This window comes from Glycine max, chromosome 12, assembly GCF_000004515.6.
Source record: "Glycine max cultivar Williams 82 chromosome 12, Glycine_max_v4.0, whole genome shotgun sequence".
Lineage (NCBI taxonomy): Eukaryota > Viridiplantae > Streptophyta > Magnoliopsida > Fabales > Fabaceae > Glycine > Glycine max.
The window spans coordinates 36,559,663-36,573,078 of NC_038248.2; the positions used below are offsets into that span (position 1 = coordinate 36,559,663).

The 13,416-nt window shown below is 35.6% G+C and overlaps 1 protein-coding gene across 1 annotated transcript; it reads right to left on the bottom strand.

Moving 5' to 3' along the window:
* Positions 1-56: 56 nt before the first annotated feature.
* On the bottom strand, positions 57-12,173 carry LOC100790406 (serine/threonine-protein phosphatase BSL3). The gene is made up of 21 exons (XM_003539441.5): positions 10,957-12,173; positions 8,769-8,829; positions 8,592-8,670; positions 8,406-8,485; positions 8,220-8,314; positions 8,021-8,120; positions 7,111-7,180; positions 6,210-6,311; positions 6,050-6,131; positions 5,690-5,869; positions 4,816-5,095; positions 4,498-4,735; positions 4,229-4,399; positions 3,500-3,738; positions 2,503-2,587; positions 2,313-2,411; positions 2,035-2,234; positions 1,880-1,955; positions 1,135-1,270; positions 915-1,054; positions 57-702 (listed from the first exon to the last, which is right to left on the bottom strand). The coding sequence occupies exons 1-21, from the start codon at positions 11,369-11,371 to the stop codon at positions 619-621; spliced, it is 3,012 nt and encodes a 1,003-aa protein (XP_003539489.1). The 5' UTR covers positions 11,372-12,173; the 3' UTR covers positions 57-618.
* Between the last annotated feature and the right edge of the window lie 1,243 nt (positions 12,174-13,416).

The window sequence follows — 13,416 nt, forward strand, 5'->3', positions numbered from 1 at the left end:
TAAATCCTGACCAAAAATCCAATCCCCCGAGCCATTTTCAGCAAAATACAAAACTATTATCAAAATTCACATTCTTCATAGGAGAATATCGATTCACTCAAAAATTAATTGTACAAAGATGAAATTACCGAGCAACACCTATGATACAAGGACCTCCAAGAACTGATTTATATAACTCACCATCACATTAAAAAAAAAAAAAAAACCTTCCTGTCCTCTTGATTAACAAAACCCCAACAATAGCCTAGGGCAAGTAAAAAATATGTAAGAATTGAAAGACAAAAAGAGCCTCCATGACAACCATAACCTTGATTTCGTAACCTATGCTCAATTTACAAACGGGGGGGTGAACTTGGATTGCGAACTTCTTTCTAGCTTGGTCCAAGTAAACGTAGCATGATGAGAACCAAAACTTTCTGATGGAGTGATGCGGAAAATGCATATCTTATCTTATCAAGGCCTGCTGATGGAGTGATGAGAACCAAAACTTTCTGCAGGGATTAAGTTCACAGGCTCGGAGACTCCCGTAAATGGCATCATGCTATATACATAACACAAAAACAAGGCTGATAGCACGACCAGTACGGCATAAATATGAAGGGACATTCTTAATGATCACTATATCCAAGCGAGCGAACCTCGGTCGTTTGTTACTGGGGGACGGCCTCTTGTTGGCGTCGGCGGTCTGTTAGCATTCAACTCCTGTATGTATCAATAGCATTGTTAAATTTTTCGATATAAGCACCATAATACTGTGAAATGACAAGCTCAAAAGTAACTTTAACGTGCTTTTTTTTTCCTGAATGAGTTTAACTAGAGGCGTTAATGCAGCTATCAAATATACATGACACGATAGCTGTAATACCAATTATTACGCAGCACTACTATTTAATGGAAAATATTTGAAGGAGTACCTGCATCCATGTATCTTCAATATGAGGTTCTGGTGATGTTTCTGGTGAAGAAATTGCTGGTGGTAATGGATGGATTAGTTTAGGAACCACAACAAGGTCTCTACCTAAAACTAATATTGCCCCAGCATTATTTGCGGTACCTATTGGAGCAAGTAGTGCCAAAACTTAGAAGGGAACATGACCAAAGAAGGAAAGATCAACGCAGAACTCAGTAACATACCACAATAATTAGTCGCTGAAAAAAGTGTGATCAAATGTCCCTGGGCAAAACGCTCAAACCCATCCATCACACATTCATGTGCACGAACAATCAGCTGAAGATCATTGTTGTTACAAAATTCCATGACCCGATCGGGCTGCACAATAAGAATTTACAGGCATTAATCAGTTTCATTACCTATTAAATTTAAATCTATTCACCGACCTTTCAAATATAATCATCTCATAGATACATGCTACAAACTTGCAAAAGTTTCAAAGATAAACACTCTTCAATTAACGAGTTTAATTGTCATGCATTGTCAAAGCAAAGATTTTTATCTGTAAACAAATTAGAAATCACCCTGAATATAATTTTTAAAATAATTATTACAAAAGTTAACAATCTTAACATATATGATAAATGATAATGTAACAAACTTTTACACTGAAAAGTCTACTACACTTCAAAAAAAAAAAAAAACTTCTACTCTATCAATGCATTTCCGGTCTAAAAAAGAAGATTTCACGTTTCAAAGGATGCTTGAAAATCCAACATTAGAAATGCATTGCCAAGGGTTTCTAGAATAATGAATTAAATAATAATATACAAGCATTCTAAATTATCAAATTCTATCACATAAACAAGTATTAGCATATTAATATGTATTACCATTTTTTATTTCATCTAAACACTGAAACAACCAAATTACTATATAAAGCCGGAAAAATTACTTCCAAAATGGCAACGGGTAAGGAACACTCACCCCAAAAGTAACTAATCCAGGACCTCTAGCATTTGGTCGCAGTCCTTCCACGCTGTCATTCTCTGTAGGATCAGACCTGGAAACATTTCATGCTGTTATTATCCTGAAGGACATGAAGTACAATCACGAACATGCAATAACAAACATGCACCTACCACAATAGATCCATAAGCACAATTGATCCTGCTTCCATTGGAATTGGACGCTGAATGTTTTCAATCTGTTCTACATGATTTATTGAACGACCAATACCACCGTGCATGCAAATAATTTTTTTCTCAATTAAAGCTGCCAGAGGAAGCCAATTAAACAGCTTGTTTATCCGATGCCATGTCCAAATTCCATCTCTCTCACCCTGATCAACAATTTTTCATGATTGGTTGATGAACCCAATATAAACAAGACACAATTTCTAGTACATGAAATTCCTTACCATCCTCTCTATGCACTCAATTCGGAAACCAAACAGTGCATTAATATCTGCAGCTTCATGGTTTCCACGTATTAAATGTACATTGTTGGGATACTCAACCTGCAATATTTACAAAACTATGCATAAATCTGAGGCCATCAATTTTGACCAAAATAAAAAATAGAAAGACAATTGAAACAATCATAAGTACCTTCAGAGCAAGAAGAAGGGTTATAGTTTCCAAACTGTGTTGTCCCCGATCAACATAATCTCCTAGGAATAGATAATCGATATATCTGATAGTCATTTTACAAAATTAGCAATAGAGAAAATCAAATGCCTAAAAACTAGTATTATAATAGCCCTTTTGATATTTTATGGATTAGATGGAAAAGGGAAAAGAGATAAACAAAAGAAGATATATTTTACTAACAAGATTGAATATTGTGCTGAAGTATTACTCTTAACACCTGTATTTAGAATAAAACTATGACTATGAGAAGACAATTATAAACTTTGGGTGAACGACAGGTAGTGGTCATGTACATAGCCAAGAAAATTTTCCTAAATTTGAATCACACAATCATAAATATATTTCTCAACCTTCCACTCCTCATGCAATTGATTTGATTCTAGTGCAGCACCATCTTTAAAAATCAAGAATGTAATAATTGCAAGAAATCTTTCAGTATTAAAAAATGATTTCATATTCTTTGACCTCCTTTTCTATTCCATTTGACACCATAAGCTCCCATATTAACATAACAATTTACTTGTTTGTCCCCACTAAAATAAACAATCTAGTAAGCTAAAGTATCAATATCAAAAGCAAACTGCCAAGAGAAATCCTATTCAGAGCATAATTTAAATATAAAAATAAAATAAAATCTACAAAAATGAATTATATCATTCCAGTGAGGCAGTATGTGAATCGTGCATTTTTGTGCTAACTAGGCATACTTAATATAAAATGTACATGTTGAATAATCAGCCAGAATTTGCTCAAAGATCTCAACAATGCACCATACAAACTAAGAAAACAAGCTGGTTGTGGTTTTGATTGGACATCTTTTACATCAACAACCATGCCCCAATACAAAAATTAACCTATTGACCCAGAATAGCCAATTGAAACGTAGTCACTGTGATGTACAACATAATAGTACCATTATTCACAAATAACCATCAACAATAGCTATGAAACTTACGCAATGTCACCAGCAGTTGATGGTGCACCATACTCATCAAAAAGGCGCATGAGATCACCAAACTGTCCATGTAGATCACCAAATATTTTAATTGGAGCCCTTAGTTGCAAGACACTTGGTTCACTTGAAAATATCCGCTCAGCACTATCACAAAGATCAGCAATTTCATTACAATCTAAGAAAAACTGCCGGCGTACTGGTGGTTTCCATCCACGAGGCTTTAAGAGGTGTGCAATGACCTATAAAAGTGAGGAAACTCCATAAGAAACAAATCTGAATCTGAATATAAGACAAAGCAAACATGCTTAGTAATTGCTGTAAATAACAGAAATATCTTAGGGGATCCATCATTAGCTTATTTGATCTTTTATCATCTTTTTTTCTTTTTTATCTTTTCCTATTTATCTTCAAGTCATAGTTTCCTTATTTTAGGGTTAGTTGTTCTCCTATAAAAGCATATTAGAGAATGTAATTGGTGTGACAGAAATTAATAAAGAAGTTTCTTTTTCAACTGTAATCCAACACAAGAGGTATGATAAAGCCATACAAACCATGACTAGAAACCTCCCAAACATAATTATCAGAAAATTGTGATGCAAGATGGAGTAAGCAATGGCAATGAAAGAATGGTCAATAAACATGAACAACCACGTGACAAACTGCAAAGTATTTCTCTAGTATTATTAATATGAAATATTACTATTCTGTGTAGTAGAGATGAATCTGTACCTTTTTTGGCACACTATTGATAGACATCTGCCGATCTAATAATTTCCTGGCAGCAGTTGCATTTTCTGGAGTCCCGTAACCAACCCGCCTGCCTTCATTTTCAAATTGATCTATTGAAAGCTGTCTAACCATGCCTCCTAATGCTCCACCAGTCTCTGCAGCAACAACCACCTGGAGAAAATTCAACACAACCAAAAATGTGCCTAAATATTTTATGGAAACTTGTACACAGAATACTTTTTCCCTGGTAATGAAAATGTATTACGCACAGCTCTGTGATGCAGCCGAACTCCCCCAGGAGTAATGTTATTTGAACCTGCAGAGTCAGGCTTAATCAAGGAAGATGTTTGTTTCCCACTTGGGGTAGCCTCCGCCCCACGGTCTCTGTCAGGCAATTCAACTTCTCCGTTCTCCTGCCGTGCCTTGGCAGCAGCCAGTGCTGCACTGATAGCTTCAGCTTCTGCAGCTGATGCTTCAACCAGATACTCCACACCTTTAGCAGTTCGCCTGTTCAAAGGCCTTCAGATGAATGAAGCCAAACAAGTAACATTAAATACTTTGCCCAATGAAAATGAAAACTATCTTACCGAGGTCCCTGAAGCATGGCATTTTCAGTGCTGATATCAGTATAAATGTCACCATTCATTGGTGGCGCAACTGGATTTCCTAAAACAACAGAACCATCAGCAGCTGCCTCAGGCATCGTTTCCCTCGTTCTATCATCAGCAAATCCATATCGTCCAGGTAAGCGTCCTGCTTGTACATTAGATGCAGATGCAGCTGCAGCAGCAGCAGCATGTGAAGCAGCAGCTGTTGTCTCAGCAGCAGCAAGATCTTCAGCAACAAGTAGGTCATCTAGCAAGACTCCTATATATTTACTAAAAAAGGTTAAAACAAACGTAAAGCGAGTAAATATTTCAGATGAAATCATACATTTCGGCTTGCACGATGAACAGGGATTGGATGGTCATTTTATTGAAAACTAATAATAGGGGCCAAAATTTTATCCACTTGATCAAAAGGAAAAACACACCTTGGTTGTTGGAGAAAATCAATAAAAGAAGGTTATATTTGGACCGGCTCTTTTATGGCTTAAAAGTCACTTCAAAGTTAAAGCTCAAAATAATAACTTCAAAAATGAAGTACAAGTTATTTAGCAGTTTTAGCTTAAAAGCTCCTTTAATACAAGAAGTTTTTGTTTTTGTCCTGCATTGACTAGTTCATGATGAGAGGAATGTTCACTAAAGTCATCATAGCAGCCAAAACTGACGTAAGTTTTATTAAAAGTACAGAACGTGTAATAAAAGATAACAGAAAAGAATTTCAACCTGTAATGTAAGGAGCACAAAGTAGTTATCTGAATAGTCACAACTACATAGATTAAGATATAACATGATACCAAGCAAATAGGAAATACAATCCAGTGGAATGAATCCACAAAAAGTTATATTTATGGCTTACCCCCACGTAAACCACCATAAATAAAAATTAGGTCACCAACAGCAGCTGCTGCGTGCCTACAACGCCGAGTCAACTCAACTGCAGCATCTCCTCCTGCTGCATCAGCACTGTATCTACCAGTTCTTGAACTCGTAACAACAGATTTTATATCACACCAAACACCAGCAGCAGTGTCCAATACTACAGATAGGGAAAAAAATCCAAAAATACAACATCAATTGGAATAACACTAAATGTTGTCTCCATATACAAGCAAATTGATATAATAGCCCGTTTACACAAAATCCAGATCATAGCAAAAAAAAAAAAACAGAGCACCAGCCAACAAACTAAAAATTTAAGCAACGCCATGATCAGCACCTGCAACACTTGATGAGTCTTCAACCATCCGTCCTCCACCAAGAGCCCCACCAGACACATGGAGCCTTGCATTAACAAATACCTAGAATCATTAAATTAAGCATGATCCCTGAACGTATACTCAACTAAGAAAATGAGAATAAAAGAAACTGAATCCAACCGCTGCATGCTGATATCTTGGTGATGGTGAGACACCTGGGGCAATTGCCCATTCCCAACGACCATCTCTATGTTTAGCAAGTCCATATGCACTTGACAATGGCTGCAAACATAATTGGTAAAAAGATATTTTCAACAAAGCATAGGAAGAAATAGTTCACAAGAGCCACAACAAATAACTGTCTAGCAGAAATTATATAGGAATATAACTAGAGTTAGTCTGAATAAGAATAAGGCCCAAAACAGAAAGCAACATTGAAAGGGATCAATTGCGTAACTCAACATAAAATGACGACAACTATAAAAGCCATCTGTAAATATTTGATTTCTACAATCATGTATAGCCTGCTCAAGAAAAGCTGCTGGAACTTCAACATGCAATAACTCAAAAAGTACTCCAGTAGTTTCTGAAAGTTTCTCATCATTTAAATTTAAATTCAATTATCAACATGAAAATCTTTCAATTAGTTATCAGATTCTGTTCTATTAGTGTCGAGTTTGGGGAGGATGCCTGAATGGGAAATGGCTCTTCCTGGAAGCTCTTCCTCAACAGAATAATATTTTTACTTTACATGATCTCCTTATAAATTAATTTTGTTCTATCCAGGCCCTTGAATTGAGATTTTCACTTAAAACATGAGAGATAGAGGTAGGCCAGTTACAATCTTCGTTTTACTTGGGTCTACTGCTTTGCATATTCTGATGGGAGAGTTTGGACTCAGTACTCTTCTGGTTTACTCTCTTTTTAAAGATTCAGCAACGACAGTTAACTCTGAATGGACCACTATAAGGGCAAACCATATGCAAGGAAAGGCAGAGACAGGGACATCACAAAAAAGACTTAAGTTTCGGACACAAATTGCAAGCTTCCCATGAATCAACAAAATGAATAGATAACTCACAACACTATTGGCATCCCTGCCTCCACAAAGCAGAAGAAGTCCATCAGAGCGTGCACTTGCAGTTGCATACCTAGTCAGAGATTAAATGGAAAAATGAAAATCACACCATGACAAGTTGCACCAAATGATAGCCAACTAATAAATATAAGGTAAGTCTACACTACAGAATTGTTTGTTTTCATCTTCTAATGTAAGATATTTAAAGTATCCTCTTGTGCTGAAAAAAAAAAAAAAGCTATAATGAGGTAAGTTCATTCCAGAAACAGTGATAGTAATGCTAACCAAAACTGCCAAATTAAGATGAGGTTCAATTCAAACCCTACTCAAGCTGCAGTCTAACTCAAGTTTTTGTACAGAAAACCAAAAGAAAATGAAGATGAGCCTACTCTATAATCACAATGCTCACACAAAGAATAAAGAATAAAGCAATCAAAAAATAACACAACAGTCCAACTTTACCAAGTAATAATAGTAAACAAATGGACATTATTGCTACATGGAAACTATTGAAAATTTCTGACAATTCAACTTGCTTTAATTTTTATAGAAACATGGTCAAATTTTATTTAGAGAAAAAAAAATGAGAAAAAGATCAATAAAAAACAAGTGCAAGACTTGACATGAAAATAGTTTTAAAAAAACTATGAACATGAAACAAAGATAACAACTTACATTAAATCCATAAAAAGATCATTTAAACCAATTAACATAAAGGCAAACTGGAATGAAGTCTTTATTTAATTTAACCACTCAACAATTTGGCTAGTACAATAATTAGAGTGACTGTGTTCAGAATTTAAAAAAGCACACAAAGCCTATCACGTGTTCATAAGAATTTAAAACCAATATGCAGATAGTGATGGCAAAATATGAGTCTAATAAGGCTGAATTCATGGAAACAGAAGCATACATGCATGGAGGTGGGCCCTCTCCTTCTGGCTCTAGCTTGCGCCATTCATAAGGCTTAGCAGCTGTGTCCAGGGCCCATACATCAGCCAAAGGTCTCTTTCCTGGAAGGCAAAGACCAAGTAATGTGACATCCAATAAATTTTCACACACAATAAAAGCCAAGGCACGCAATGCTAAAGGGATGGCATTTAAGTAGTTACCATCATTGCCTCCAATTGCCATTAGATACCTCTGCCCCACCAAAGCCATTACATGTCCATAGCGTGGCCCGGGTCCAGGGCCCTGAACAGACACTCTACATAAAATTCAGAACCCTCTAGATTAGATTAAATAACATTGGAAACATTAAGTCATCAAGGAAAAATCACATAGGTTACAATTCAAACCTATGCCAGCGTGGCCATTGCTGAGTGAGATCAAGAACATGAAGGTCCTCCGCTGACAAACCAGCAGGACCAATGCCACCCTGTGTAACATGGCAATATTCCATTAAGAACTAAGCTAATCATTTAAAGAAAGGAAATAAATTCAGCAATATTAAGATAACCTATAAGATATCCTTTCCATGCTACCTGAATAACCACCATAGTTCCTACAGCAGTCGCCACATGTGCAGCCCTAGGAGTGGGAGGTTCTCCAAAGGGAGTTATCCTGCATGATATTTCCCTTATTAAGCACTGATGCAAAGTATGCAAGTAATAATTAAGTCTTAATGGAGGTGAGAAAGAATAACTTAGTTCTAAGCTCACCTAGACCATTTATTAGTCAAGACATCATAACAATGGACATCAGCTGTGGCACCAGCTAAACCTGAAATGCAAATCATGTAACAGGATAAATTGTAAGCATAAACAACTATAACACTCAATTGTTAAAGCTATAGTACATATCATTTCATTCACAAAGAAGCTCCCTTAATCCAATCAATATCAACTCTTCTTCAAAGGGAAAAACACACAAATCTATATAAATTATTGTTTATCCTGTGCTACTCCTTGCGGGAAGATAAGCAGAAGTAGCCAATTCTCAAATAATCAAGAATGTTTGCACCAAATCAAGTTTTCGGTATTTGGTTACCAACATCGATATGCACCATAATAGTAGAGTTATGAACATTTTCCTACCAGGGTGACTTACTTTGAGAAATAGAACAAGCATTTAGTGCTACAAATGAACAAAAACATGATATTCTATGTTACAATAATGGGCATGGAAAAAAATGCATTGTTATTTTCAAGAACTTCAACTTATATAGAACATCATTTGAATGAATAAATTTTCACAACATAAAATGAAATAGAATTGCTCTTTCTAAAGTAAAAAATGGGGTTTGTTGAGCTCCTTATACCACTAAACCAATGAATAAGTGTCACATTCAAGGACCTCCAACTAAGAGCTTAAGCTTTTAGAAGAGTTAGCTCTTGACAAGGTGGTAGCTTTTACGACCAAGTGGTAAAGAATTCAATCCTTGTCACCACCATTATTCATAATTAAAGTAAACTTTAAGACACAGTAAATTGGGTTTGTACATTGTCTACACTTCAAACTTGAGATTCTCTTGCTTACAGGGTGCATTAGATATAAAACCATCCATGGCCTTTCACCCAAGAGAGCTTATCTGTAAGGAGAATTAGTTCTTGACAAGCTTGTTTGGGTGAATGCAATGGCTATGAAGGGGAACAGAACAGACACTAACAGAAGGAACCACTAAATCCATCTTTTGGATGCATTATATATAAAGCCAAATGGAATGAAGTGTTCCCTGTAACATCTGTCAACTTGACTTTTTGTTCCCCTCAAAATCAAAAATAGGAAAAAAATGAAGTCTGTGGAAAGACTTAAATAAAATTTTAAGAATTTCCAAATGACAACCAACCATAAAATACAAAAAAAGTTGTATATTAATAATCAATTCATTCCATTTATTGCCTCATGCACACACAAACCTGTATTAGGAATGAATTAATGAAATATTTGGAAAAAGTTGGAGTTGCACTTAATGAATAGAAAACAAGATAAACTAGTCTAAGGTGGTTTGATCATGTGAGCAAAAGAACAACAAAGGTCCAACGTGAAAAGTAAATAAAATTGAAGATAGTTTAATTAAAAGGGGTCAAGAAAAACAGAGAAAATTTTAAAAAGGTTTTACTCTAAATGAATATGCTGGAATTTTAGTTTTTCATAAAGTGCCAAGACAGTGTTTAGTCTATGTAGCAGACACCACCAATGGGATTAGGTTTGGTTTTGTTTGGTGTATCCAACAATGAATAGTTTATGAATGTGATTTCCATTCATTTCTACTCCAATCTACCTCATCCGTCAAAGTGAACTAGTATGGACTTTTTGTAAACAACAGAGCTAGGTTCCATCCCAATAAATAAATAAATATATAACAAGAAGGAATTAAAGTGCAGACCACATCACGTAATGCACTTATAACATCTTGGTGGTGGTGGCTGCCACAACCACAACCCCAATGCAAATCCAGTCACAACTCAATCAAGATTTAAAACCTTGGTCAACAAAGCCAGATTTACGAAAACCCTAGCTTCCATGAAGGGAAACAATTCCATAAACACCAAAGGCTAAAAGATGCCATGGAAATTGAATTGAATAGTCTAAAAAACAGCAATCCATTGCCACAATGCCATCTATGCACTTACATGACCTAAAACAACAATACAATCAGGATTCAGGAGTCATCACATTTAAAAAACTGCAATAACTAACCCCTAGACCTTGACAAAAACAAAAGCCCGTCCATGTTAATTCTACTTTAAAACACAAGAAGCATGCAAAGCCTGCAGTTACCAAACTAAGTAACTAACACATACCAAAACTCAAAATAATCGGCCACAAAATCCCGAGGAATGTTACATTAACAGTATAACATACGCTGGGGGAAATGAAAGCACGGTAAAATAATTAAGCACATACGTATGCCAGCATTTCCAGCAGATGAAGGAGTCCCTGTCGCCGCGGAATTGCCTTCAAGAGCAGTGGCACCGCCGAACAAAATCAACCTCGGACCAATGTACCCTGGGGTCCCCTCCTCTCCGACCGCCGCCACCGCCGTTAGCGTGTGGCCGCACCTCGGCCCCGGTCCGTCCTCCTTCTTCTCCAAAATTGCATTCACCACTGTGTAACTAGGCGCCAGCCTCGGTCCGACCACCGGACTCTGCGGCGCCGAAGCAGGCGCCGGCTGCGTCTGCTCCGGAGATCCGCCTCCGGACGACGGCGGCTCCCCTAGCTGTTCTCCCTCCGCCGCGTCCGGCGCCGGGTCATCGGCGGCGTGGTTCTGTACGGCGGGATCGTGATCGGTCTCCGGCACCATCGAGGAATCGACATCCATTGCTTCAGCCCTAAGATTCGAGCAATTTCGTGAGATCGGAGCTAGAATTCCGGCGAAATCAAATTCCGAACCAACATTTCGATTCGTTTCGCGGAATCAAAACACCTCAAACGAACTCGAGTCCTTCGATAGCACGCGCAACGAAGAAACACAAACAAACTCAATGTTCGCAATTAAAAAGCCTCAGCTCGGACGAAACGATTCTTCAATTCGAAGACGAAAGTCCGAAACCCGCAAATTTCAATAACAGTAACCAGCGAAAGGAAAATAGACTCTAGGTTTTCTCTCTCTCTCTCTCTCTCTCTCTCTCTCTCTCTATATATATATATATATATATATATATATATATATATCTTTCTCTCTCTTCTGTGTTGAAAGTTGAAACTCGGAGAAAAGAAAAGAAAAGAAAAGAAGAAGCGGAAGAAGAACGAAACGGGAACGGAGACAATATCAAAGGCCACACAACAACGAAAAACACACACTCACAGCCCCAAAGCGGAAAAAGGAAAAGAAATTAAAATTAAAATAGATAAATAAATCCAATCACTTTCTCTGAGGTTGAGTTGAAGGTGTTGTGTCTTTCTCTTTCTAGATTTTATTTCTTTTCTTCTTTTTTTGCCTTTTGTGTTTTTCTCAATATATATTTTTATGAATATTCTGTTATTTTTTTAGAAAAGTATTAGAGGGGGTGACCGTGACCGAGATGAACCGGTTAGGGCATGTACGGTGGCGGCGTGACGGCGGAGAAGGAGAATTGGGTAACCGGGATAAGCGGGGATTGCTTAAACCGTTTAAGGGTGTTAGCTGGCTGGCTGGTTCCTATTATTATTTAACGGCTCAGTTAGAAAGCGCAACAATGTGAAAGCACGCGCTAATGTATTGGATTCTCTGTTATGTGTTGGGTTGTGAGTATGTTTTTTTTTTCATTATTAATTATATAATCTGCACCTGAATCGATACCCTGTTTGGCTGTTTGGATAGATCGTAGTAGTAGTAGACAAATAATAAATTACAATCCAACAAAAATGTCTTGCAGCTTGATTAAAGAAATAATATATAAAAAAAATAACTTAAGATTTAAGAATGAATTGAAAGTCATGATGAGCGTGTACTAATAATATTTTTTAATAAAAACTTTATTTTTAATATTTATGATGCTTTTTTAAATTAATAAGTAAATTTAAAGTTTAAAATCTTGTATTAAATATAACACGTTTTTGTTTGGATGGAAAAAAATTTCTCCCTTAAAGAGTGGTACATCATGTATTAGAGGAAACAATTTTATGTTTGTTGCCTAATTAGCATATTTACATTGGGTATTTAAAAATATATTAAATTTTCTGTTTTCATTTTATTCAAATCAATCAACTTTATCATTATTTTTATTTTATTTATGACATATTTCTCTTAAATCACACAACTAAACATTTTATGTTATTTTTATTTTATTTCTCCTTTTTCAAATTGTATTTCTTTTTCTATTTTCATTCACTTTATTTATGTTTTCACGACCAAATATATCATTAGTCAACTAAACAAGTATAAAAGGGAATTAATCAAGCGAATGTATCTAAATAAACCTGGTAATAAAAAAAATAAAGATAAAAGAGTTTAGTTTTCGGTATACATTGGTTGCACTTATATTAGAATGTATGTATTGATATTACAAAGTTTTTTATATTTTCATTAAAGTATAAATTGAGTATGATAAGGCTTTTACAATTATCGTTTTAAAATCATATTTTAAATAATTTTTTATTAATTGATAGTATAAAAATATTTAAGTAATAATACATAATAATCAAACTTAAATCAACAAGATAAAAAATATTTTTATATAAAAAAATAATTACTTAATTGTACTTTTTGTCCTTTGTAATTATGTCAATTAGATAGACTAGCATTGAAAATATATTATTTTAGTTCCTCATGTTTGTTCTAGACATCAGAATTATATGATTTTAGTCCTAAGATATATTATTCACCTATATTAACAAAAATAATGGTATTTATTAAACAAAGAGACTAAAACCATACAATTATCA

Coding starts and splice junctions, on each gene's coding strand:
- LOC100790406 (XM_003539441.5), bottom strand. CDS start 11,371: ATGGATGTCGATTCCTCGATGGTGCCGGAGACCGATCACGATCCCGCC. Junction 3,739..4,228: donor TCAATAGTGTGCCAAAAAAG/GTACAGATTCAT, acceptor TCACTTTTATAG/GTCATTGCACACCTCTTAAA. Junction 2,588..3,499: donor TCAACTGCTGGTGACATTGC/GTAAGTTTCATA, acceptor AATGACTATCAG/ATATATCGATTATCTATTCC.